Below are 27,970 nucleotides of genomic sequence, written 5' to 3' on the forward strand. Positions count from 1 at the left end.
GACACTTGGCACTATGTGTGTGTGTTAGCTATTATTAAAAGTTTAATTTTGAATTCTTCCTCTACCTCAGCACATAGGTAAGTTTTCTTACGTGTTCACATTTGGAGCCAAGTACAAACCTCTAAATCTTGACCTTTGCTATGAAAACTTTTTACAATAAGATTTCAATGTCTTTGTAGAGAATGAAAAAAAATCATTAAACCCAGTTGGCATAAAAGTAAAAAATTACTATCCCCTCAAAAGCTAAGAATTCAACAGAACAACTCAGTTTTACATCAAGTAAATTAAACTCACATCTGGATGAAACCCTTTTGCTGAAGTGAGCCAGTAAGGTATCTGGCTAGGAAACGTGTAGTTAAAATCACCGCTACAATGTAAGAATAAAACTATGCAGCTGCCAGTTGATTCGGAGCCACGCTCCCAAGCCCAGTGTGGTCTTGGACCATGCTGGTCCACACAGAGACAAGTTCAGAGTGTGAGTGAATGCTCAGAAACCTTTTCTGTAGTTGGTTATCGCTGTGACATTTGTACTTTGTACTACAGTACTGGTCCTCAGTGGACGGGAAATACAATCACAGAGGATTTTAGAAGAGCGGCCCGAGAACTCATCTGTAGCCCTGTACCTGGGCCATGCAGTGTCTGCTCACCTGTTTTGAGTGGCCATTTTTTGGAGGTTAAGGTGGGAAAGGAAAATGACAAGGGCCTCACAACAGATGTGAGGTTCTCCTAGAAAAAGGGCCAATGTGAGGTTCTCCTAGAAAAAGGGCCAATGTTGCCTGCTCTGTTGTGACAGGTTTCACCTGCTCATGCACTAATCAAACAAGGAGCAGTCGTAATTAATTAAGCATTAGAGTCATTTAGGTCAAATTCCGTGAACCATCAATTCTAAAGAAATGATCAGACTTAATTGTTGTATTTGGTGTTGTAAATGGGACATTTGGAATGTACAGATGCTTCTGGTCGAATGATTTTTAAATTATATTTCATCAGAGTTCTAGGCACTCTTTACACAACCACAGAAAACCTCATTTCGGTGTATGTCGGCCACAGTTATGTGTTCTCTCCAAAAACTTGACAAGGCTCTATGAATCCCTAAATGGCTGAAGTGGTGAGAACGAAGGCAGGTAGCAAATGAAGAACCGGAGTGTCTCACTGTTTCTACTTTAAAAGTCAAGAAAGACCAGACTTCAACAGTTTAACAACAACACTGATAGTATCCAAAGTTCCTTTTCACTAAAGGTTTTCAGAACCATCACATCACAAAGAAACCACTTAAACAGCCAACTTTATCCTAGGAATGCTGATCAGTGTGGTTATCAATATTATTAGCTATAAAACTCCACCTCCACAGTAAGTCTTTATAGCAAATACTGAACTACTTAAAAATAAAAGCAGACAACATTCTTAAACATCTGAAGAATTCTTAGTCCAATGCTACCAGCCTGGAAAAAGTGTTAACTAGTATAGATTTCTCACTTAAGTCATTTCCACTAAGACTCTCAAAACAAAGCCAACAAAAATTCAAAGTAGTTATCTAATTCAAAAATTCAAATAAAAGCCTTGGCCGGTGGCTCACTTGGTCGGAGCATGGTCCCATAAACCAAAAGGTCATGGGTTTGATTCTGGATGAGGGCACATACCCAGGTTGTAGGTTCAATCTCTGGTCAGGGTGCATACAAGAAGGCAACTGATTGATGTTTCTCTGTTACTCTTTCTCTCTCTCTCCCCCTTCCTCTCTCTCTAAAAGCAATGAAAAGATGTCCTCAGGATTTAAAAAAATCTCAAATAATAGTTTATTCTTAAAAATTAAGAACAAAAATAAAAAACCCTCAAAACATCTAGCAAAACAATACTTTAAAAAGATGTATCTTAGCCCTGGCCAGGGGAGCTCAGTTGGTTGGAGCGTCATTCCTGCACCCAAAGGCTGGGGATTCAATTCCCGGTCAGGGCATGTCACCTAGGTTGTGGGTTTGGTCCCTGGTCAGACATCACACCAATGTGTCTCTCTCTAAAATCAATAAACATGAAAAAATAAAAAGACATTATCTTAAAGACTCAGGTCTAATTTAACCATATAGTTGCTCCATCCATTTTATACGTGTTGCTACACTCACCGAAGCCAAGCATGGCACCTTATCAAGGTTAAAGAACTCATTAAAGTCAAATTCTCCTGGGGACTGCTCAGGCAAGACAGCATCCCTTGGCACTTCCTGATCAGCAGCAGGCTCCTGTGCAAGGATGACCTCCACCTCATCCTCTTCCGCCACTCCTCCATTGCATTCGACGATGCCTGAAAGCAAAACCAGGACAAAAACAGTCTGATCAAGTAAACTGCTACAGACTTGTTCTGGGGCCTCAACTATCATCACACATGCAGAAGAGCCACAGATGACTTTAAAAGCAGACTTCTTGTGCTAGCACAGTATTTACAATAGAAAAACAATTCCCTTCCTGTGGAAGATAGAGGAAAGAAGCCTTAATAACAAGCCAAAATACCATCACGATGAGAAAAGGGTTGTGGTCCCTTCTCTGCTCCCTCTTCAAGTTTCCCATAGTGTAGTGCAGTGATTTTTCAAGTGGTGTGCTGCAAGAATTTTTAAACTATGCTATAACTGATTATTTAGTCGGGATACTGACCTCTTTTCCCTTAGACTGTCAAATATAAGAATGACAACAGCCAACAGAACAATAGCCATCTGGTGTGAATGCCCAGTCTTGAACCACGAATACATAGCTCATGTAATAAAGTTGCATCTTATTGGTCACACTGCTTAGTACAGTCGTATCTGATTAATTGTTGGTACCAGAAATCCTTGTGTACAAGTATAGGTATCTGACCTTTAAAAAGTCACCTTGGTGCAAAAAAGGGTAGGTAGTTACTATTTTTTTATCAATCAAAATTATACTTATTTTTGTCAGATCAGCAAAAACTGTATTTTTTGGTATGTTGCAGAATTTCAGTAGTTTCTGTGTGCCATGAGAAGAAAAAGGTTGAAAATTGCTGCTGTAGTGGATTCTTTCTCTAACAAAAAAATTTTAAAGCTTTTTTGTTATTATTTTGTTATTTATTTTTACAGAGAGGGAAGGAGAGGGAGAGGAGAAAAACATCAATCAGTTGCTTCTTGCACGCCCGAACTGGGGGCCCGCAACCCAGGCTTGTGTCCTGACCTGGAATCGAATTAGCAAACTTCTGGTTTGTGAGATGACACAAATCTCTTACAAAATGGAACCAAATTAATTTGGCTGTCTTTACGCATTCACCTGCACCACCATGTTGAGTCAGGGTCCAGCAACCTGAGTTATTTATGTGAAACCTAGCATGAGGGCAAGCTTCACTTGCCTATGGGATGGGTGTAGTTCACGGCAAAGCTCCAATGTTGTCTCTTCTGGAAGCCTGCTGGCCTATCCAGTTTTATCCTACACAGCAAAACTGATCACTACACCTTCTCTATAATCATGTTATTTCTCAAAGGTTTATCACACTGGTGAGACTGAACTCTGAGGGGTAGGTAACCTGCTCTAACTAGCTTTACCTTATCTGTAGTGCCTGGCACATTCAAAGTTCAGTAATATTTGGTTGTTAGGATGGAAAGGTAAGGTCTAAGTGAAGCTACCAAGAACCAATGTTTAAGAAATCTAACATTTTAGTTTTAGCCACATTATATGCAAAAAGCAAAATTCCTGGGATAAACTTTTTTTTTTTTAAGTGAGTACACTGATTCTAGATATTCAACTTTTTAATTTGAAGAACAGAATTCGCAAAGTCCCATTCTGCAAAAGCACCTGTATGAGAGCTGCCTATAGTTTCAAGATCACAACAGGTGTGAGGTTCTCCTAGAAAAAACAAGTGCCAAAGCCTGGACCCAGCCCTTCTCAAAAGTACCCAGTACTTACCACAGTTTTGAGATTAATCAGCCAGGATATTCGAGACCAAGAGAGGACATATGTTACCATCTGTACCATCTGCACTGTCATTCCAATAATGCTTCACAGACCAAAGCAGGAACTGCAACAACTGAATGATTAAGCAGCTTGCTTACCCAGGGTCTCAAAGCTAGTAAGTGGCAGAGGCTTCAACCCCAGGGCACCCACCAATGTTCTTCCACACCGTAGGGGTGCCTGCCGCCTAAGGACACTGAGCATTCTGAGAGCCTAAGGCAACCAGTAAGATGATCCTTTGTCAGCCATGGACACGGCAATGGGCAGTCTCTTCAATGGTCCACACATGTCTATTGCCAACCAACAGAGACAAATGGTGCTCCTTGAAGACTGATATTTGAACTAAAATGACTGTTTTGGCAGAAATATCATCATTCCTTTACAAAGAAACTGAGTGCTAGAGAAAGTAAACAACTCAACAGCCTAACTGATGCCAAGTCTGTGCTACAGCAGTGCTTCTCCCTGACCCACTTTGCCCACGAGAACCTGCTGGCCCACTTCAGGCCTGACAAGCAACATACATTTTGCTGCAGTTTTGTGTTCCAACTTAAGAATGGGAGCCAGAAGAGAATCTAGCAGACATGAGTAGAAATATGCACTAGCAGACAAACACAACTGGCCATTTTTATTATGATAGACTCAAAAGCCAGGGACCCAGGAAAGGTAACTAAGGACAAGTTTTATCACATATCAGAATGGAGATAAAATTTCATTACAGAGAATACAAATAAAAATTTTCTATCGATGAAGGGTTTTAACAATTTCCCTCTTCTACACTAATTTTTCCTGGTTATAAGTGTAATACATATTCAAATTATTTCACTCATTACCATATATACATCAGTTAGCATTGCATCCTGTATAGAGTGGGTGCTCAATATGTATCTGTTTTAAAATCATGTAGGCAAGGAACATGTTTGTCTGGTTAATGGCTACTCTCCCAGCACTAGTATGTACCTACAGAGAACTGCTACATGATAAATTCAGTAAAGCTGGAATACAGACAGGAAAATGGACTAAAGGGAGCTCACCATCCCTCCCCCTCCTTTCGTTCTTGTAGCCAAGATGACAGCTTATCTTAAATAGAGTAGTAGCTGGGAAAGCCTAATGACTTTCTGTAATTAATTAATGGAGTGAACCAGGTACCACTGGATTCTATCTGAGGCTCTGCCATGAAACCCGTGAGACAGGATCTCAGGTTGTCCCCTCTGCACAGGCTTGTCTCTCTTTGCATGTGTAAGGTGAGGAGGTGACACCATTGATATATCTTGTGCCTTCTGGCTCCTCCACTTGTTCATACAAGAATAGTTGGAATTGGGAAAAACAAAACAAAACAAAACAAAACACCCCGCTCCTGGCTGGTGTAGCTCAGTGGATTGAGCATGGGCCTGCGAACCAAACAACCGTGGTTTGATTCCCAGTCAGGGCACATGCCTGGGTTGCAGGCCAGTTCCCAGCAGGGGACTCATGAGAGGCAACCATACATGGATACTTCTCCTCTTCTCTCCTTCCCTTCCCCTCTAAAGATAAATAAAATCTTTAAAAACAACAAAAACCAAACAAAAAAAAACACCCGCTGTACTCAAGCTGACCATTTATAAAAAAAAAAAGAAGAGCTGAAATTGAGATTTCATTTCAGTGAGGAAGCCTCATTTTTCTCACCAGAAGCCTGATCTTTATCATTAGAAGAAAAGACTACACTTCCTGATGCTACTTTAGTTTAATTGAGAATAGCAGAAAGGCATATCTTGCCCTGGCTGGTGTAGCTCAGTGGACTGAGTGCCAGCCCGAGAACTAAAGGGTCGCTGGTTTGATTCCCAGTCAGGGCAACATGCCTGGGCTGCAGGCCATGTCCCCAGTAAAGGGTGTGTGAGAGGTAACCATACATTGATGTTTCTCTTCTTCTTTTTCCTTCCCTTCCCCTCTAAAAAAAAAAAAAGTAACCCTTAAAGTTATGAAACAGGCACTGTCTTTATCCTACAAAGAAAACAAGCCCATCTGGTGAGAGTTTTATCAAAGAGTATCCTTTTACTAAGCAGTATCCCCGAAACTGAAAACCCAGTCGAGCCCACCTAGCTTTTCACTGCTTCTCCCCAAGATCACCAGCCAAGGGCTACCTCAGAGCCAGGTTATCGCCTTGAAAACAACTAACGGTGCCCCCACTCTGCACCAGGCCCCTCTTACACATTAGCTCTGCCACTCAATTTAACAAAGGAAACACCTAACCTTATCTCATAGCTGAGAAAACAGTTTGGAAGAAGCCAAGTCACAATCAAAAGACCCAGGAAGCACTAACACCTGAAAAAGGTGAGCCCTGAAACACAAAAGCATCTTGTTGCCCTGACTGGTATGGCTCAGTTAGTTGGACATCATCCTATAAGTTGAGGGGATGCCAGTTTGATCCCCAGTCAGGGAGCATGTGAAAAGCAGCTGATGGACGTTGCTCTCTTACATTGAGGGTTCTCTCTTTCTTTCTCCCTCTCTCCCTCCCCCTCTCTAAAAATAAAATCTTAAAAAAAAAAGCATCTCATTCAATTCCTAAGTTCACTACTTCCTTAGTGTCCACAGATGAATCACTTCAGGCCCCTGTGCCTCCAATCACCCATCTATGAGACGGGCATGAAAGCACGTACCTCACAGGGTTTTAGGAAAAATTATATAAACAAAATGCTTACCATTCTGTCTAGTACACAATGTGTGCTCAATAAATGAGACCCTTCGTTATTTCCACCTCATGTTTCTTATCTCTGGGGAACCCTTTTGTGTACACAGTACTCTTAATAAGGTATCGTGAGACTTTTCTGTTAGCGCTGCAGGCAGAACAAGTTGGAGACACAGTATAATACACCCCTAGTAAATTCACACTCAGGAAACGGTTTCAAAATCAAGCTGCAACTTTAAGAACTTGCTACTTCCTAATAACTGGTACCCATTCCTAAGTGTATAATTAAGTCAATTATAAGCACATCTCATTTACAATAGTGAGCTTCCCTCCCAAACTTTTTGCTGACCTTCCTTCACAGAGGCTGTCCGTCGCCTTGTTCTTTTTCTCCCCTTGTGATCTTCTTCCAGTATCTTATCATCAAAGCCAGTCAGCTCAATGGTTTCAGACTGACTTGTGGGTCCAGCTGAAAACCATTCTGGTTCTTCTTCTGTGTAGGAATCGTTTCTTCTACGCTCACCAAAGACACGTTTACTATCCCCAAACTCCCTCTGGAAAAGTACATAATGCAAGATAAAACAGTAAGTTTCTAGTTAAGGCATTTCTACCTCAGTCAAGGCCTTGATGAATTAGGTAATGCTCAACAATGCAATGAAGATATTACACTGTAGACTTAAAGCCCCTCTCTGCCCTCATCCAGCTCTATTCCTCCCTAACTGGCTTAAGAATGGGACGTGTTCATCCAGTATCTCAAAATAACCTGGTACAAATGAAGTAACTATTCAGTCCCAAAGTACACGAAGTACCAAATAACCTAGAAGACAAACCCTGAAACGCTTGTCCTTGTAGTCCCTCTCTCGGTCTCTCTCTCTCAAGTCCCGCAGGTCCTTGTCGCTAAGACGGTGATCCTTCTCAAAAGCCCTAGCAGAGATTATCCTCCCACTGCCAATTCTTCGTCCTCCAATCAGCCGAAGCCCATCACTGTCTTTCTCCAATGGGCTCCCTGAGCGGCGGGAGCTAACAGCAGCTGTCACATGGCAGCCTCCTCCAAAGCTTCGCCTCTGTGGGCTGAGAACAACATCTAAGTCATCTTCTTTTATGCGCTCTCGTGGATCTGGAAAGATGCCAGAAACAGAAAGTTAGGCAAATCAGCAAGGGCATTTTCCTTCTCCAGATGGTATGTCCATGACTTGTGGTGGTGGGGTTACTGGAAAAGAGTCAGCAGTAAAACAGCTAGAGTAATGTGTACCTCACATACTTACATAAGACTAAGCCTTTTGCTTTTGTCAACTAAAACTACAGGTTTCAGTGTTTGAAAAAAGAACTACTTAAAAAGTTAGAAGTGTCTCTCCAACAGATGGCATTGAACAGCTGGATATCCATATGTAAAGAAATGAACTTGAATCCATACCTGGTCACACATACAAAAAATTCAAAATGGATCACAGATCTAAATGTAAAACGTGAAATTACAAAACTTCTAGAAGAAAACAGAGGAGGAAATCTTTGTGACTGGGTTAAGCAAAGTTTCCTTGGGTATGACACCAAGAGCACGATCCCTTTTAAAAAATGATAAACTGGGCTTGATCAAAATTTTGAACTTCTACTCATTGACAGGCTCTGCAAATGCTTTTGACAGGCGCTGCAAATTCAGGTGAAACAACGTACAACCAGTTTTACCGTAGGCTAACTGAAATACATGAGACTTAAGTTCCTATGGCAGTTCATCAATGTTAGAATGAAACAACACTGAACTAAATGTTATTCAAGAACCCAGCCTACTAGTCAAAGAATGCAAAAATAAGCTGCAGTCTGGAGAAAATATTTTAAAACTTATATCTGATAAAAGACCTATAACCAGTACATATAAAAACTCTGAAATGAAACTCAGAAAACAATCCAATACAAAAAATGGACAAATGGTTTGAAGAGACACTTCACCAAAGATGATATATGGGTGGCAAAATATGAATATGAAGATATCCAATTTCATTGGTCATGGGTGAAGTGCAAATTAAACCACAATGTGATACCATTACACACCAGTTAGAATGGTGGAAACTAAGACTGACTAGCGCCCACCCTGCCCCCACCTTTCCCTGACCCCACTGCTTCCTCCCAGCGCATTACCATTGCCCTGATCTCTCCTAAGCTCCAAGGGCCCTTCTTCCACCTTTGTAACTTGTTTCCTAAGCCTTTGCAGCCCAGCTGCCTCATTTCTACTATGTCTGTAGATTTCTAAAGAAACTTTCTCTTATAACTTGGGAAAAAAAAAAGATAAAGCCCTCGCTGGTGTAGCTCAGTGGATTGAGTGCGGGCCTGCGAACCACACAATCGAGGTTCGATTCCCAGTCAGGGCACATGCCTGGGTTGCAGACCAGTTCCCAGCAGGGGACTCATGAGAGGCAACCATACACTGATATTTCTCTCCTTCTTTCCTTTCCTTCCCCTCTAAAGAAAAAAAAAAAAAGATAGACCACTCCAAGTGCTAACAAGGATGTGGAACAAATGGAATTCTCATACAGTGCTGTAAAATGGTATAACCACTTCCAAAAACAGGTTGGCAGTTTCTCAGACATTAAACACACCTAGTGTAGGACCTAGCCATTCTACTTTAAGCTATTTACCCAGGAGATAAGAAAGCATACGTCCCCATAGAGACTTGTACATGAATGTTCATAGTAAAAAACTGTAAACCACCCAAATGTCCATCAATAGATAAATGAACTGTGGCAAATTAATACAATAAACTATTAGGCAATTAAAAAGCAAGTAATTATTTATATACCCAATAATATATATGAATCTTAACGATTCTGAGTAAAAGAAGATACTCAAATATGAGGGCGTCCCTGTAAAAACTCCAAATTTATCTTCTGGAGGTTGGGGCCCTTGCAGTACAGACTTTTCCCACTAGCTGAGTGTTCTAGGAACCCATCTGTTTCAGTGTACCAGCTGGTGGTGTTGTGAGAGGCTGCATTTGGCTTCAATGTATTTTTTTTTTGCAGACTCTTTCAACACATTTGCGCATTTCATAGTGAAAATTTACAAGTACACCTGCCCACACCATGCTGAGTGCTCAGCAGTTTTTGACCCAAAACAACATAACCCTCATGCCCCACCCTCCATATTCACCCAATCTTGCCCTGACCAACTCTTTTTTGTTTCCCTAGATGAAGAGAGACCTCAAAGGGAAATGATTTGCCAATGTGGAAGAGGTGAAACCAAAAATGGTGGAAGCAGCTCTGGCTGGTGTAGCTCAGTGGATTGAGCGTGGGCCTACGAACCAGAGAATTGCGGTTCGATTCCCAGTCAGGGCACATGCCTGGGTTGCAGGCCAGTTCCTGGCAAGGGGACTCATGAGAGGCAACCATACATTGGTATTTCCCTCTCTCCTTCCCTTCCCCTCTAAAAGATAAATAAATAAAATCTTTAAAAAAATGGTGGAAGCACTAAAAGGCATGAAAATTGACACGTTCAAAAACTCCTTTGAGCAGTGGAAAAAAAGTCACAATAGGTGTATCACATCAAATGGAGTACTTTGAGGGTGACTTAAGTTTAAACAAGAATACACAATTTTTTTTTAACTTTTAAAGACTTACTTATTTTTAGAGAAATGGGAAGGGAGTAAGAGAGGGAGAGAAAGATCAGTGTGTGGTTGCCTCTCATGCGCCCCCAACTGGGGACCTGGATTGCAACCCAGGCATGTGCTCTGACTGAGAATCAAACCAGCAACCCTCTGGTTTTTAGACCAGCACTCAATCCACTGAGCCACACCAGCCAGGGCTTAAATACACAATTTTTTATAAATAACTTCTGGGTTTTTTGGGTCCCCCCTCTTAGTATGTGCTAATTCCATTCATATTAAATTCTAGGAAATATACACTAAAGTACAGTGACAAAAAGCGATCAGTGCCAGTGGGGGGCAATTGTAAGGAAGGGACTTGTAGGTGTACAAGGGAACTTTTCAGGGGAATGATGGAAATGCTTACTACACTCTGATTACAGTAATGGTTTCATAGGTATATACATATGTTAAAGCCTCAAATGGCACACTTTATATTCAGTCTATTCTATCAATCAAGGTGTAAGAAAAATAAACATGTCAACACACACAAAAGTTCCTCCTAAAAAAACCAGAAAACTGAAGATAAGTTTAAGTGAGAAAAACCTTTTAGTCCCAGAAACAGTTCCTAAAACGGGTTGGTTTGCACTTTCCCAGAACTTCCATGTAGTGTCTGTTTTTTCCAACACAAGATATAATATGGGCAGTTTATATAACCTGGTAAACACATCTCCAACATATTTTTACAGATAAACCATTAACATTTACACATACTCAAACTCGTTTCTATTGTTGGGACATTTTAGGTTGCTTCTAAGTTTTTATCATTTAAATAGGCTTGCAGCACACCTTTAGTGATTTGGTTAGGATAAATTCTTGGTTTGAGAGGGGCATATCTGCACTAAGTGTACTGATGGATTCTGTGTAGAAGGGTCTTAGCTCAAATTACAGTCACGCCTATTTTTTTTTGCTCAGTTCCAAAAGTGTGTTATGATGGGTCTTTTTCTCGAAAGGAATTCCTCTTGCAACAAGTCCTTTGAGCTAGTTTTTATATTGCCAGGTCTCTAGTTTACGCCTCAATATCTATTCTAGTTTAAAGGGGTAAAGGTATGGAAGATCAAACTTTACTCCTTGTTTGTCTCAAACCATATCTAAACCCTATATTCAGATCATAATCCAGTATGAACCAAGAACTGCCACTGATTTACGCCTGAGGACTAGTCTCATATGAGACTAGGCATAACCAGATGTCCAGCACAGCCCGAAGCGCCCTATCACAGCTAACTCAGTAATCCATGGCATGAAAGGCATCAGTCCTTTTCATTCAAAAGCACATAGCCTAATATGCCTACTTTCCACTGCTATACAAGAAGGCTATGATTTTACTCTGCTAATTAGGAAAAATCCAATAGGTAAGTCAGTTTCCTGATATGACACTTTCCCTCAATGCACAAAACGCTCACAGTTAAGAATGAAGCCAGCAGCAATGAACACTGTCTCCAAGACTGCTGCCTCTACTTCTGAGTGACTGTGTGCTCACCTACTATCCTGCGCACCAGAGAAGGCCGGTCTGGATCCAACTCTTTCTTCACACTTTCCACTGGTGAGCTTCTCCCTGAAGCTGGGTAAAGAGAGGCGTGCCACTTCTCAGGGTCCCAGACACCATCGCTACAAGTCAAAGGGTACCAAGAGTTAGCACTTGTACCTTTAAACTACACATGCGGTCTAATTTTCAATCCTCTTTAAGTAGTAATGAAAATCCCTTTCTAATATAATATGTCATGGCTGCCATCAGAATGGTTATCTCCTTTTAGATGGAAACAAAAACAATTCAGTAATACTTTGTTGTTATTTACCTAACACCAGTAGTTAGTTGAAAATTAGTGGTCTGTGCATAAATGAAACAATCAGGTCACAAACTTGGGGGTGCATATGGATTACATTAACTATGCCTGTCCTACACAAAGAATATGGCTCCATAAAGGTGACTACTCAGTTTATTAAAGATTAGTATAAGGGAAAAAAACTCCCTTAATTCTCTCACTAGATAAAAATTGAATGCATGGTATTTTTTCAGAATTTCTATGCATAATCTCAGTTTCCCCTATAAGCAGGTAAAAGCCTAAAATGTATGGTTTGGGCTTTATTTTGTAACTCTTTCCCTAATGATGGGGTGGCAGGTGTGCAGAACAGCTCTGGAGCCCAATGATCTGGGACTGAATTCTAGCTCTCCCACCAACACCAGGGACATCCTGGACAAGTCGTTGAGCTATGTCCTTTATTCTTCTGCAGAAAGGACTTACCCAACCCCAGATGAGACCAAAACAACACAATACTTTTTCTTAAATTTATTGATTTAGAGAGAGAGAGAGAGAAAAAAGAGGGAGGGAAGGTGCAGAGGAGAGAAAAGGGGAAGAGTGGGGAGGAAAGGATGCAGGGGGGTAGCGGGTAGGGGGGCAGGAGGGGATAAGAGGAGAGGGGGCGAGGGGGGAGAGAGAGAGACATTGATTTGTTGTTCCACTTATTTACACATTCATTGGTTGATTTTTATTTGTTCCTTGACCAGGGATTGAACCTGTAACCTTGGCGTGTTTGTATGATGCCCTAAGCAACTGCTACCTGCCCAGGGCAAGAATACAATTTTTAATTTACCAAGTATATAACAAGAAATCGACTAGAAGAAGCAACCTCCTTTCCCCGCTGCAATACCTGTCGTATTTTTCAGAGAGGCATGAAGGCCTTCGTTTGGAGTGAGGGCGTTCTTTTATATCCAAGAGCTCCTCCTACAAAGAGAAATCAAATAGTGATTTTGAATAATATTTCACATACTTATGACATTTTTTTTAGTAACTGAGTGTCTACGTTAAGTATTTCATACAGTTCCTGTTTATACTTATTTCAGAAAGGACTGGAGTAAGTTCAAGGTTCTCAGAAGAAGCTTGAGCACAACTGGCAAATAACTTAATAGTGATGAGTTTCTTGCTAAGACACCTTCTCACATAAATTGCTGTCCGATAATACATTCCACAACAACGGCTGCTCATCAAGGCATGGGAGCATCAGGCGTACATAAAACCTCCAGCTAATGCTACTACTCTAAAACACATTAGGTGCCAATTTAGAAGGAGCCAGATTTTGTTTTTATGTAAAATTGCAAGAAAAAAAGAGCACCAAAAACATCCATATATCATTTACATGACTTGCCTATTAACATTTTCCCCTGTTTGCTTCAGCAGACTCTTCATATGTAACTTTTTTAAAGCATTCACGGTACAACTGCATGAAGTCATGTTCCTTTACCTTTAAGTATTTCAGTGTCTATTTCCTAAGAATAAGGATATTCTTTCACAGCCTCTCATCTGGTTCCATTAGAGAATAAGCCCTACAGAAAATTATTTGAATGACTATTTTTTCCATTTTCCCAAGGAATACACTTGGCCAGTTATCACTTTAGATGCACAGGAGAGAAAAATCTGTTACATACAATGGACGCCTTAGGATATTAGGGCTTATTTCTGCAGAACATGGTTAAAAAGAGCTTTCAGTTTTTTAAAAAAATATATTTTATTGATTATACCATTACAGTTGTTCTATTCCCCCCCTTCATTTCCCCTCCACCCTGCACACCCCTCCCCCACCCTTCCCCCCTTTAGTTTATGACCACGTGTCTCAAGTTCTTTAGATTCTGTATTTCCCCTACTATTTTTGCCCTCCCCCCTTTTAAACATAATTTATTTATTTATCTTTAGAGGGGAAGGGAAGGGAAGGACAGAGGGAGAGAAATATCAATGTATGGTTGCCTTTCGTGTGTCCCCTGCTGGGAACTGGCCTGCAACCCAGGCATGTACCCTGACTGGGAATTAAACCACGATCCTTTGGTTTGCAGGCCCGCGCTCAATCCACTAAGCTATGCCAGCCAGGGCCCCCCCATCTATTTTTTTAAGGTGTTCTTTTTTTTTTAAAACATTTTATTTATTTATCTTTAGAGGGGAAGGGAAGGAGAGAGGAAGGAAACATCAATGTATGGTTGCTTCTCATGCATCCCCTGCAGGGAACTGGCCCCTGCTGGAAACTGGCCTGCAACCCAAGCATGTGCCCTGACTGGGAATTGAACCGCGATCATCTGGTTCGCAGGCCCACGCTCAATCCACTGAGCCCCCCTATCTATTTTTTACCTACCGTCTACGCTACTAATTTTCTGTATCTTCTCCCCCCTTCTCCTCCTCCCACTCCCCTGTTGCTAACCCTCCATGTGTTCTTCATTTCTATGGTTCTGCTCCTGATCTAGCTGTCCTCTTGGTTTGCTTTTGTTTTAGGTGTGGTTGTTAATAACTGTGAGTTTGCTGTCCTTCCACTGTTCATATTTTTCATCTTCTTTTTCTTAGATAAGTCCCTTTAACATTTCATATAATAAGAGCTTTCAGTTTTATATGACCAGTTATCAGTAATATGTTTATTTAGCCTACCCCTCTGGGTCCCAATTTTGTCAACTGACCCAATAATGTCCTTTATATTACTTTTTTTAGCCTCTAGTACAAAATCCAGTCTAGAATCAGATAGTGATTGTCATGTCTCTTCAGCCTCTAATCTGGAACATTTCTGCAACTGCTTCTGACTTTTGTTGAAGTCTACTTTTATGTTCTTTAAAGAGAACACTATCCATTATGGATTTGTCTGTTTCCTTGTGATTGGACTGAAACTGAGCATCCCTGGAGCAGAATACTAACCTAAGGGATGTGTCCATCTTGAAGCACTGCCTCTGGACTCCCATGACGAACATCTGCCTCTCATCAGTGATGTTAATGACGACCACCTAGTCTAGGTGTTCTCCAGTTTCTCTACTCTTCAGTTACTACTTTCCCTCTTGCAATTAGTATGCAATCTATGGGGAGACACTTTAAAATCACCCAGATACCCTGGTCTTCATAGAAATTTCCACCTAAATTTAGCATCTGTTGATGGTTCTTGCCCAAACCAAACAATTTTTCAACTCTAGGCCTCTCTCCATATTTACCAGCCAGCACACAGCAGCACAGCACACAGCAGTCCACTCTAAACACAAACCATCCCTTCTCCCTTCATTATTTACCTACTTAGCATGGACTCACACATTCCTAGTTTTTCCAATGGTCTATAATTTATCAATGTCTTCATTATTTTGGTGCTCAAATTGTGAGCCTCTTCAAGCTGGCTCCTGTGTCCTTTTGATATGTGCCATCATTAAAAACAAACAAACAATGAAACCAAACACTTCCTTACTTTCTGTCTTATCCTGTAGCTATCCTGTTCTAGCCCTAGGGCCAGTCATTCCTCTAAGAAATCCTAGTTCATCTAAGTGGGGAATGTGCAGGAAACCAAGGTCTGGGGACCGGGTATCCTCGTTTGCTTCTTGGCTCTTTCAGTACAATGTACATTTATAAATGCACTATATATATACTAACATACACATTTTGCTCATATACACAAAAATCACTACCTCCTTCTTATACATGTTTTAACACTTTCACAAAAAGGAAAAAAAAATGAATTCCCAAACTCTCAGCACCAGTAAAATGCTACAACTGCCTTGTAAAAAGCACATGCCCCTGTGCTGTGACCTCTGCAATGCCCCTATCACAGGCCCACTGCTGCTCTGGTCACTGCTCTCCACATCTTGAGCATCTGGTCACTGCTCCCCTCCATCTAAACATGGAGGGACAGATTCACTCTCTGAGTCTATAGGAATCACTGCACATACGCATGCAATGAAGTGACCGAGTGTCTTTAGACCCGTGAAGCATCTAAATCAGGGGTACCCAACCTCCCTTCTCTCAATCGTCAGTGGGCCCTGCTCGCACTACCGCCTGAGCTCTGCCTCCAGTCTCCCCCTCCCCAACCTCAGTCTGTGGAAAAAATTGTCTTTCAAGAAACCAGTCCCTAGTGCCAAACAGGTTGGGGATGGCTGATCTAATACTTTCTCTATGATAGCAAAATACACTAGGACTAGATGCGATTTCAGTTTTAAAACCAGAATATTAGGCATTTGCACTTATTTATGAATTATGTTTTATTTTTTGGATAGAAATACCTGGGAAAATTGAGAAATTTCAGGTAAACTGAATTCCAAATGTAAGAAAATGTCTAGATACTGTTCTAAATTCTGAAAGAAACTGTCAAAGCACTGATACACCACCTGCAAAGAGCCAGTAAAGACTGGAGTCCAAAGAAATCTTCAGGGCGAACACAATGTCAATGATGCAAGGGTGAGGAACGCTGGGGGGCAAATGGACCAACAGTAGTTATGATGACCAGCATATATGGAAATACAGAAATCCCAAGGATATGAGTGCTTAAAACATTTCCAGGAGAAACAGGAAGGGCCTTGCAATATACAGGAAACACATACATACGCTACAGGAAAAAGATTATACAGCAATTTTCTGCTATTAGAAGCAATCCCAAATTTTTATATATTCCCCACACCACCACCCTCAAATCCAAATATTAAACTAAGAACCCTGATATACTCTTAAAGAAAGGCAGTGTATTTCATACTTAGGTACGTATATTCTCAGTGTACCAAAGTTTCTGAACAATGAGACTTTGTTGGAAACTTTTAACCCCAAAAGGTAATAGGAAGCCCAAGTGATAGGTGTTCTCTGTTACTACTACAGATACTACTGAAACGCTAATGATTTTATCTATTTATTTACAAGTCAACTGGGAAAGAGTAACATTTTAATGCAGCCACAAAAACATGTGGGAAGAGTAAATGTTCTATTTGTGGGGATCAAAAAAAATTCTTTAAAAAGGTAACAAATAATTTTAAAAAAGAGAAAATGAGGAGATTAAGGAGCCGGGACAACTAAATGTAACAGTATCCTGGATGGAATCCTGGAACAGAAAAAGGGCATTAGTTTAAAGCTAAAAAAAATGTGAACAAAATATGGATTTCAATTAATAACAATGTATCAACATTGTTAATTGTAATAAACGTACCGTACTAATGTAAGGTCTTAATAATAAGGAAAACTGGGAAGAGTTTAGGAACTGTATTTTCCCAGTTTTTTTTGTAAATCTAAAAGTGTTCTAAAAAATAAAGTTTATCTCTCATACCATATTCAAAAATTGACTCAAATGTGTCAAAGATATAAATGTAAGAGCTTTAACTATAAATTTCTTAGAGAAAACATAGGTGTATAAATCTTTTGTGATCTTACATTAAGAAATGTTTCTTAACTATAGCACTGAAAGCATAAGCAAAGGAAAAAATAAATTTGACTTCAAATTTAGAAATTTTTGTGTTTCAAATGATTAAGAAAGTGAAAAGAAGCCCTGGCTGGTGTAGCTCAGTGGATTGAGCACAGGCCTGCGAACCACACGATCGCGGTTTGATTCCCAGTCAGGGCACATGCCTGGGTTGCAGGCCAGTTCCCTGCAGGCCAACTCCCAGCAGGGGATGCACAAAAGGCAACCATACATTGATATTTCTCTCCTTCTCTCCTTCCCTTCCCCCCTAAAGATAAATAAATAAAATATTTTAAAAAAAGTGAAAAGAGCTCTGACTGCACGTGTGGCTCAGTGGGTTCACATCATCTCACACACCTAAAGGTCACTGGTTCAATTCCTGGTTAGGGCACATGCCTGGGATGTAGGCCAGGTCCTTGGTTGGGGGTGATCAGTGTTTCTCTCTCCCTCTTTCTCCCTCCCTTCCCCCTATCCCTAAAAATAAATAAATAAAATCTATAAAAACAAAACAAAACAAAACATTAAGCCCTGGCTGGTGTGGCTCAGTGGATTGAGTGCTGGCCTGCGAACCAAAGGGTTGCCTGTTCAATTCCCAGTCAGGGCACATATCTAGATGGGTTGTGGGCCAGGTCTCCAGTTGGGGGCGTGCAAGAGGCAACCACACATTGATGTTTCTCTCCCTTTCCCTCTGTCTATAAATAAATTTAAAAAATCTTTTTTTTTAATTGAAAAGACAACCCCTAAAACAGGAAAAAAATTACAAATCATATCTGGTAGTCTCCCCTTATCCAGTTTCAGTTTGAAATATTACATAGAAAATTCAAGAAATAAAAAATTCTAAGTTTTAAATTGTGCACCACTCCAAGCAGCATGAGGAAAATCTCATGTCATCCTGCTGCATCCTACCTGGAACAGAAAAGTCAAACATCCACACTGTTCATACAGTACAATAAAATATTTCGAGAGAGACCACATTACATAACTTATTATAGCATATTGTTATAACTAGTATATTTTATTATCACCATTAATCTTTCACTATCCCTAATTTATAAATTAAGTTTTGTCACAGGTATGTATGTATAGGAAAGAGTCCATAGTATATTTAGGGTTTGGGGCTATCCACGGTTTCAGGCACCCACTGGAGGTATAGCAGTGTTCCCCACAGATAAGGGGAACTACTGTATATAATAAGGGTCTAGTATCCACAATATATAAAGAACTTGTACAACTCAACAACAAAGACAACCCAATTTAAAAATAGGTAAAAGTTTTCAACAGATTTTTCTCCAAAGAACATACACCAACGGCCAAAATCACATAAAAGATGTTCAACGTCAATAGTCATCAGGGAAATTCAAGTGAAAACTACAGTGAGATACCACCTCATGTCCATTAGGATGGCTCTTAAAAACACAAGACAAGACAAAACAAAAAATTAGAGAGTACTGGCAAGGACATGGGGAAACTGGAATTCTAACATTGCTGATCGAAATATAAAACAATGCAGCTGCTGTGGACAACAGTGACAGATCCTTAAACAGTTAAACACAGCTGCTATACGACCCAGCAGTTCCTCTCCTAGGTATATATCAAAGAGAACTGAAGAATTACATCCACACAAAAACTTGTACAAAAATGCTCACAACGGCATTTTTCTCAGTAGCCAAAATGTGCAAACAACCCATGTGTTGTTTCCACCCAACTAAGGATGGATAAACAAAATGTGGTAAACCCATACGATGGACTATCATTTGGCAATAGAAAGGAATAAGGTACTGCCCTGACCAGTGTGACTCAGTTGGTTGGGTGCTGTCTCCCAATGCGAAAGGTCACTGGTTCGATTCCAGGTCAGGGCACATGCCTGAGCTGTGGGTTCCATCCCAGGCTGGGGTGCGGTCCCAGGTTGGGATGCGTACCAGAGGCAACCAACTGATGCCCTTTCTCTCCTGTCCCATCTCTCTAAATAAACATAATATCTTAAGAAAACAAAAGAGGAAAGCACTGATACATTCTATAACCTGATCCTTGAAACATTAAGTGAAAGAAGCCAGACACAAAAGGCCACATATTGTAGGACTCCAAAAGTAAATCCACAGACTTGAAAAATGACTGTCGGGCCTGGGAAAGGGTGTAGTGAGGAGTGAGTACTGCTGGACACAAGAGTTTCTACTCCAGGTGATGAAAATATTCTGGAATTGTACAGTGGTGAAGGTTACACAACTTTGTGGATCTACTAAAAAACACTGAATGATGTACCTTAAAAGGGGTGAATTTTATATTTGTGAATTATATCTCAATGAAAATATTGTTAAGTAAATAAAACCAAGAGGTTCAGTTACCAGAAGATGTTTTGTTTAATTTCTCTTCTTACAGACTTATTGCTCTAACACAGATAAACATCAAGTTTGTTTTTTTCCCCAATTATCTACTGAACATATCCTGTGTGCTTGCATAGGCAAATGACTCTTGTCCCTGGCCCCTCTAGTCTCTTTAGAGAAGGCTCTCTAGTCTCTCAAGAGAAGTGTTTTTGAACTTGCCATTCCAACAGAAACCTTAACGACAATTTCCTGGAAAGGAACTCCTTCGGGATATTTTAAAAAAAAAACAAAACCCTTCAACTTCAGCTAAAGGAAGAAATACTTACAAAGTGTCCACTATGACCTGGGAGTGCTCCCTCCCTGTGAACATTTAAGGAGGGGACGTAAGATTATCCTTTTGTAGAGTCCTAAGGACCCACAGCACCTTACTCAACATGGACAAATTCACTAGAATTATCATCTGGATAAGAGAAGCATTATGATCTGAGACTTTACTTTTTTGCACAGGTTACCAAAACCTCATCTGGCAAGAACAAGCTGCTAACTGCCCAAGAGCCACACACCCAAGAAAGTATGAACACGTTTTCTTAGTTTTAGTAGCCTTCCTTAAAGACAACGACAAGTCTCCCAAAACAATCTACATATTTTGGAATTACTTACATGTACACCCACTTTCAGTGATCAGTATTAAAGAGAAAAGCAAGTGAATGTGAGTGTAAGCCCAAAACAACAATGGTTAAAATCCTCATGTAGTGGCCCTGGCTGGTATAGCTCAGTGGATTGAGCGTGGGCCTGCGAACCAGAGGATTGTGGTTGGATTCCCAGTCAGGGCACATGTCTGGGTTGCAGGCCAGTTCCTAGCAGGGGACACACGAGAGGCAACCATACATTGATATTTCTCTCACTCTCTCCTTCTTCTCCCCTCTAAAGATAAATGAATAAAAGCTTTAAAAAAAAGAACTTAAAAAAATCCTCATGTAGTTTCCTTCTGCTGAAATCCCATACAGAAGCAGCTACGCATTCTGATGACATTATGATACTATAAAAGAACTTCACACAAGTTACGTATAGGAGATAAAAGGAGTATTATTCTTCACCTTTATCTTTAGATTTATCTTTATCTAAATTCAGTTCACAAGAGTAGATGGCTCAATTTTTTATAATGACATAGGTGTCTTTTTAAAAAATATTTATCTTTAGGGGGGAAGGGAAGGAGGGAAGGAGGGAAATATCAATGTATGGTTGCCTTTTGTGCATCCCCTGCTGGGAGTTGGCCTGCAGGGAACTGGCCTGCAACCCAGACATGTGCCCTGACTGGGAATCGAACCGCGATCGTGTGGTTCGCAGGCCTGTGCTCAATCCACTGAGCTACACCAGCCAGGGCCTGACATAGGTGTCTTAATAGAAAAACACCCAAAGTTTTACTTCCTTGTAATGGTCAAAACACTCTGGAAGTGACCCCAGTACCTCACCTGTGTGCATGTCTGGCTCTTCCTAATGGCGGCAAATGTCTCTGGAATAGCATTTAGGCTGGGGCTGCCTTTGACCTCCCCTCCCAGTCCCTACCCTCTACACACCCACTAGTATTGGACTTGGCACATCAGGCTCTCAGATGACTGCTGACCGATCTGATATTTCATTCTACTGAGTTGCATGACTTTTCTGAAAGAATTAGAAAGCTTTTAAAAATAGATTGCAATGGAGTAATGACATTCATAGATGTTACCCAGGGCAGTGGTGAACTAACATGTAGGGGGTCATACTTCCATTCCCCATTCATGAGGTCTGTTGCTAAAGGGGAATCCTGTATAACAGTCCTTACAGGAAAGTCAGGATTGAAACTGGATCCTGCAGAGCTGATAAGCAGAATTTAGCACCTGGATTCACCTAAGCATTTAATGGTGACTGATTTAATGCAAAGACTTTCTTCTGTTGAAAGTACTTATTTGAAAGCTAGAAAGGGAATGGAAAAAAAATGTTAAGTAAGCAGGTAGATTAAACTATCAGAAAGAAACTTAAAATATTTTTACCATTGTATCTTCAATAGGACTTTCTGGTTTCATATTAAAATGGAGATTGTCACTGCGACATTTTAAAAAACAAGCATCTTGATCTAAAATTGGTATCTGAAAGAGGGCTCTTTTAGTACTTCCCCTTACTCTTTTAGGCCATAAGCAGTCTGCAGCACTTATTGTGCACCAGGCACTTTTCTAAACACTGGACATGCACTTTCTCATTTATCCCTCACAAGAATCCTTGTAGGAAAACACCATTCCACCTACATTTTAAGAGGAATAGGGTAAGATTCAGAGAAGCTAAGTATACAGCAGAAGGACACACAGGTTAGGTAACGGGTAGAGTAAGAGATTTGAAACCGGGCATTGGGGTCAGTGGCTCCTTACCTCCTCTCCACTGCCTCTCTTGACAGAGAGGCTCCTCTCCTAACCTCTCCCAGCAGCTCTATCACTCAGTGTTGTATCTGTTCTTGTGGATGGGGACCACTGGGAACTCTTAAGCTAAACTGCCACCTTGATGGGCAGGCTTTCCCTAAGTGGGCCTCCTCTCACAGCATCCTTTCCTGAATCAAAGACTCTGCTCCTGAATATCTACAGTAAAGGTCGCAATTATGAAATGGGTGGCTCCTTATGTAGCTAGAAGTTCCCACCATGACTGAGTAGGAGAGGATACTCACGGGGACAAGGGTCCTGGATCTTAAATTTCCACAATGACTTAGAATTGCAACAGGTAAAAGAGGATAGTTAGAAGATAGTATCTATGGTGTTGCCAGCCAGGCTCCCTCTAAGAACTTCCCAGACAGCTAGGTTTTCTGGACAACTGAAACATTAACATTGCATAAGGGCTTTTCAAACCATAATTCTGCCTTCTCTAATATAAACAGGCTTCCCTACTTTTACAACAGCTCAAGAGATTTGCAGTCTAGTGTGTCACCGATATGCCACCTGTTACTATTCAACTGGGTTTACAAGAGAAACCTATGAAGTTATCAAACGAGAACTTTGTACAGGAAAAACCAACCATATGACTACTGACTTCAACCTAGGATTTAAAACAAATTTACTCTTTCCCTCTCAGAAGCTTTACTGACTTCAAATCTCACAACTAATTTTTTCCAAGAAGGCTAGGAGGATTATTCAAGCTAGTCCACTTGAGTTACTTGTCCACTTTCTTACTGGTTTTAAACCAAAGACTTAAAAATGGCTCTATCACTGTGATGAACTGCCCATCAGTCACAAATTAGGGTGGCCTCTTTTAAAGGTCGCTACAGAAACTGATGGCTAAAATGGTGTTAATTCATAACAAATCAAGGCAATGAAGATCACACATGAAATTAAGCTCTGATAATCCAACACCTACTCTTTAGATTTAACATGTATGATTAACACTGGTCAGTATCACAATGAATGATTTGAGGGTCCTCTGCTTTTATTTCTTGTTACACTGGCAGGTGGCAGCATTTAATGAGTCCATGGCAAGACACAGGAGCAAAGAAAGAACAGCAGTAAGATGTATACCCCTAGGATCTAAGATCAGCCTGTTCACCTGAAGGAAAAACACATGGATCTGAATTATGGGACAGTCTAAAGCATTTCTATTTTGTATTTTAGGCAGATGGCTTCACTAATAAAATAGTAAGCATTATACCTCAAGAACTGGTAAACAAGGGCCTCTGATTAAAAAAGTTGAATGGGTCCCAAAGTTTTTTCACTAATAAGCATCACTATCTCCTGTTTCCTAAACCAATGGTCTCAAACTTGAATTAGAGTCAGAATTCTCTGAAAGACTTGTTAAATACAGATTTGATTCAATACCTCTGGGAACAGGGCCTGAGATTTTCTATTTCTAACAGGTTACCAGATGGTATAAATGCAAGTTCAAACACCACACAGTGAGAACTGTCTAAATCACCTGTAATCCATGACTCTGAGGTGAGATCCCACTCCTATGACCTCCAAAAGTCCTTCAACATAATCCAATCACAGTATAAATGTATTTAAATGCTATCAAAACACAGTAGAAATCTGACTTGGCAAAATGTACCTCAGTGGTTTACAAATTAAGGGCTCAAATCCCTCAGAATAACAGGTGCATATGATAAATCCACTTACATCCATCCCCATTAATCATCACTGAGATTCAGGGCTTGGCCTGAAAGTACCCAGTGTGAGTCTAACTGGACCTTCTCAGATATTCATTGAAGCACAGTGGATACCAACCGAACCTGAAGGAGCACCTGAATTACGCAACAACATCAACACCATATATCAGGTTCTTCAAGGAATACTAAAGCCTAGCTACTCAGAGTATGGTCAGTGGACCAGCAGTATGGCCACCACCTGGGAGGTGTTTAAAAAACGGAATTTTCAAGCCCACCCCTGGCTTAACAATTGGAGCTCATACTTTAGCGATGTTCACAGGTGATCCCCAGAGACATTAATGTTTGAGAAGCAAGCTGGACTAAAGGATGTCCTCACACACAGGGAAACTCTGGTATGTCACTCTAAAAAGCACTTAACCAAACACCTGGACTCCTTCACTTTCACGGAAACCCACCTCCCCTTGAATTCTGAGCAGACTATTAATGTTATCCCATAAAACAACCAAATGCTGAACTGAAATAAAGAAATAATGAAAGAAAGAAATAAAGAAATAATGAAAGAAAGAAAAGAAAAGAAAGAGAGAAAGAAAGAAAGAAAAAGAAAGAAAGAGAGAAAAGCCCTGGCTGGTGTGGCTCAGTGGACTGAGTGCTGGCCTGCGAACCAAAGGGTCACTGGTTTGATTCCCAGTCAGAGCACATGCCTGGGTCCCCAAGAGAGGGTTGTTTAAGAGGCAATCACACATTGATGTTTCTCTCCCTCTCTCCCTCCATTTTCCTCTCTAAAAATAAATAAAATCTTTTAAAAAAAGCAGGGGGGGAAAGCACTACCCTAACACTACCCCTAAAACTACCATTAAGTAAATCCTTTTTCTAAAAAAGCACTACCCTAACACTACCCTAAAACTACCATTAACTAAATCCTTTTTTAAAAAAGGGATTTTATTTATTTATTCTTTTTAGAGAGAAGGGAAGGAGGGAGAAAGAGAGAGAGAAACATCAATGTGTGGTTGCCTCCCACGCTGTCCCCACTGGGGACTGAGCCCGCAACCCAGGCACGTTCCCTGACTGGGAATCAAACTGGCAACCCTTTGGTTTGCAGCCCACGCCCAATCCACTGAACCACACCAGCCAGGGCAAAATTCTCTTGAATAGAATAGAAAGTAAGCCTATTTCCAATAATACTTAGAAGAAATCTAAGTCATTAACCTAAAAAATGCTCTTCTTAACCACTGTAGACATGTTCTTCTAAGTATAAGAGAATTCTAAGGTTGTACTATCAAAAATGGGCAATATTGAGCTTCTTAATCTTTACTGTAGATATGTATACATGCTACCCTAAGAGAGACCAATAATATCTTTCTAAAAATGATTTAACCATAACGATGAAAATACATTAAGATGAAATATACATGCTATCCTCAGGTCAGCCTGTGAAAGTGATTCAAAACTCTCTCTGCCATTACTCTATAAGTAGAGTACCAGTCAGAACGTTATTTAAGAAAATAGTTCGAATCAGTTTCCTATCATTTAATAAGCTTTTCTCCATTCAGAATTCACCTGTCAACATTTTAGGTAATACATGTTAAGTTGGAAAACACTACTCAAGCACTCTCATGTTTGAGAGGAACTGCATTAGGGAAGACTAAACCTGAATGAAGAAGTAAAATACTTTCTATCAACTCACACTGGTATGTCAAAACAGACTGTGTTAAGTTAGTAATTAACCAAGAGCCCCTTTACACCTGAAAATACTTTTTCCTCCCTCCAGCGAGGATTTGTTTTTAATGCTAAAAATGAGTATTACTCTGGCAGCATTTGACACTTTATCAAGTAAGTGATAGTAGTGGTACCAGAACACAAACAGGGTCTGACTTTAAAATATTAACCAATCAGTATCTTGGGAAACGAGGGACAATAACCATACCAGAGTTCTTGATTGGATCTACACCAAGGTAACATAGCTTTGGACCCAACTAGGACATAATCCTTCCTGGCAACAGTCCGGAGCATATTTTATGCACTCCAGACCAGTGCATCTCAGGGAACCAGAAATGAATTCACAGCTCAATGAGACCTGTCAACCTTTTCAGAAACATTCAGTAGCCAACAAGATCCTAAAGCAACAGCTTCAATAAATATGAGGTGATCTGCACCTCCCTGGGAAAAGAAGATAGCTAAATGAGTGTTTAAAATCACAAGTTTTTAACTCCGGGAAATATAACCGAAGTCTTACTTTTGTGAGTCCATGTCCAATTTGTAATGAAAATAAAAAACAATAAAAAATCTAGCCAAGCACCTAGAATGCACCAAAGAGCACTCCTTTGGGGTATTCACCTCTTAAGGAAATGTGAAAATGGAGGACACTGGTTTTGTGAGACATCTCAGAGCCGGAACCCTTACTCTATAGCATGTAGGTCAACAACACACCACATATTACAGGACATGTGTACCAATACACTGACCCACAAATTCATATGGGATCTAAGCCAATATTCCCTTCACCTGAAAGCTACTTAGAGGCAAACTCTAGTTTAAAACTCCAGGTATTCACACTTTCAGGAAAAAAGTTCAAAGCAACACTCTAGTTAACATTTAGTGTACACAGTGAATCACAATGAGACTACCTTTAGATAATGCTAATGAAATGCCTACACAATGTTACCAACCTCACTACCTTTATAAAGTAACACTATTTAATTAGTAACAAAGCCTACTTTCGTATAGCGATGGGGGGATTTGGAGGCCAGTTGCTTCTTCAAGTCAAGGAAAGCATTTCCATTTTCTGTATCACCCACACTTCTCCTATCCATGGCTCCTTGGTCTACAATTCTTTGCACCTGAAAAAGAAATCATTACAAAACTGTCATCGAGAACAATAAATTTTCAGAAGTCCCGACTGTTTAAGAAACAAACTTTTCTCGGTTAAAATGCCTACCATTAAAAAACAAACCTTCATGCAACAATTAAGCTATAAACCAGAACCCAGTTGGAAATAGGGTACTTATCTCTTCTAGAAAAAAAGTGCCCTAAACATAAAAAGGGTAAGGAAAGCAGAAGTGGAAGATGCCTCAATCCTGACTGGATACAGACTTTAGACAGTTTTACTACAAAAAGAAACCAAGATTAGTGGCTGCTACCCAGGAGGACCGTTTCAGGCAGTAACAGGGAAGTTTCCCCGAAATGGGGGCAGGTAGGAGTGCGCTTGGGGCCGGAGATCTGGGAAGTCGGGCTGTAGTAAAGTGCCTGTCACTTGCCAATGGACGGCGCCAGCTGCCCCTCGTTATCCGGGGACCAGAGACTGGGGACGGAGCCCGAGCGCCTCTCGCCCAGCCGGCCGCACCTGTGGCCATGTCAGGGGCGCCGGCGGTAAGGAAGAGGCGAGGGCCGGCTTCAGCTCTGAAACTCGGCTTCCCCCGGCCGCGACCCCAACCCCCGGCCTCTCGCGCAGGCCCCGGCCCAGCGGCCTCCTTCGGAGGATGGGCGGGGGTAGTACTCACGAGCGGACACGGGCCGGAGGGAGCGGGGAGACCGAATCCCCCGGCCCGGGCGCTCCGAGCTGGAGCCAGCGCAGGCCCGCCGCCGTCCGGCTCGGCGGCTCGGGCCCGCCAGCCAGCCTGCCCGCCCGCCCGCCACCCGCCTGCTGCCCCGCTGGCCCCGCGTCCCCGTCAGCCCCCCGCGCGCGCCCCGGCGTTCGCGCTCACGCACGCGACCCCAGGAGCAGCGCGCGCCCGCGCCCCTTCTCCGTGAGCCCTGGAGTGCAGCGCCGGGACCCCCACGCCCCCGCCCCCGAGGCCTTACTCTGTGCCTCCGCCGCTCGGCGGCCCTTCACCTAAGCCGCGGCTCCCCTCTCCGCCGCCAGCGCCAGTCCAAGGCTCCTCGCGCGGCCTTCGCTCTCGCCCCCGCCCCCACCCGTTCGGGCTGTCTCTCTTCAGCCGCCGTAACCGCGGCCCAACCCTCGGTCCCTCCTCCCAGGTCCTTCTCCCCCTTAATAACTCCCTCCACACACCCGGGCCCCAGCAACGCCTTCGCTGCCGCGATCCCGGATGTGAGGTGGCCGCGGCGGTGCCGGGCGGAAAAGAGAAACATCTCGGTTAGCTCCCCGGGCGCCGGCCAGTGGAAGCACAAGATGGAGGGGAGAA

General features: G+C 41.5%; 1 protein-coding gene across 4 annotated transcripts in view; it reads right to left on the reverse strand.

Annotated features, from left to right (window-relative positions):
- The window catches only part of EIF4ENIF1 (eukaryotic translation initiation factor 4E nuclear import factor 1), a 44,440-nt gene extending 16,673 nt beyond the window's left edge, over positions 1-27,767 (reverse strand). For 2 of the 4 annotated variants that reach the window (XM_037052568.1, XM_037052567.1), the window contains exons 1-7: positions 27,086-27,264; positions 26,546-26,668; positions 12,876-12,949; positions 11,707-11,834; positions 7,429-7,715; positions 6,951-7,152; positions 2,115-2,290 (exon numbers count right to left, since the gene is read on the reverse strand). In XM_037052568.1, coding sequence (XP_036908463.1) covers positions 2,115-2,290; positions 6,951-7,152; positions 7,429-7,715; positions 11,707-11,834; positions 12,876-12,949; positions 26,546-26,668; positions 27,086-27,181 — 1,086 coding nt within the window. In that variant the 5' untranslated portion in view covers positions 27,182-27,264. Of the gene's footprint in view, positions 1-2,114; positions 2,291-6,950; positions 7,153-7,428; positions 7,716-11,706; positions 11,835-12,875; positions 12,950-26,545; positions 26,669-27,085; positions 27,265-27,328; positions 27,452-27,629 lie in introns of those variants that run through there. The other 2 variants (XM_037052569.1, XM_037052570.1) reach the window with 2 other exon arrangements.
- Positions 27,768-27,970: the final 203 nt, after the last annotated feature.

The sequence above is a fragment of the Sturnira hondurensis genome, unplaced genomic scaffold, assembly GCF_014824575.4.
Source record: "Sturnira hondurensis isolate 20B ecotype Veracruz unplaced genomic scaffold, ASM1482457v3 Scaffold0007406, whole genome shotgun sequence".
NCBI lineage: Eukaryota > Metazoa > Chordata > Mammalia > Chiroptera > Phyllostomidae > Sturnira > Sturnira hondurensis.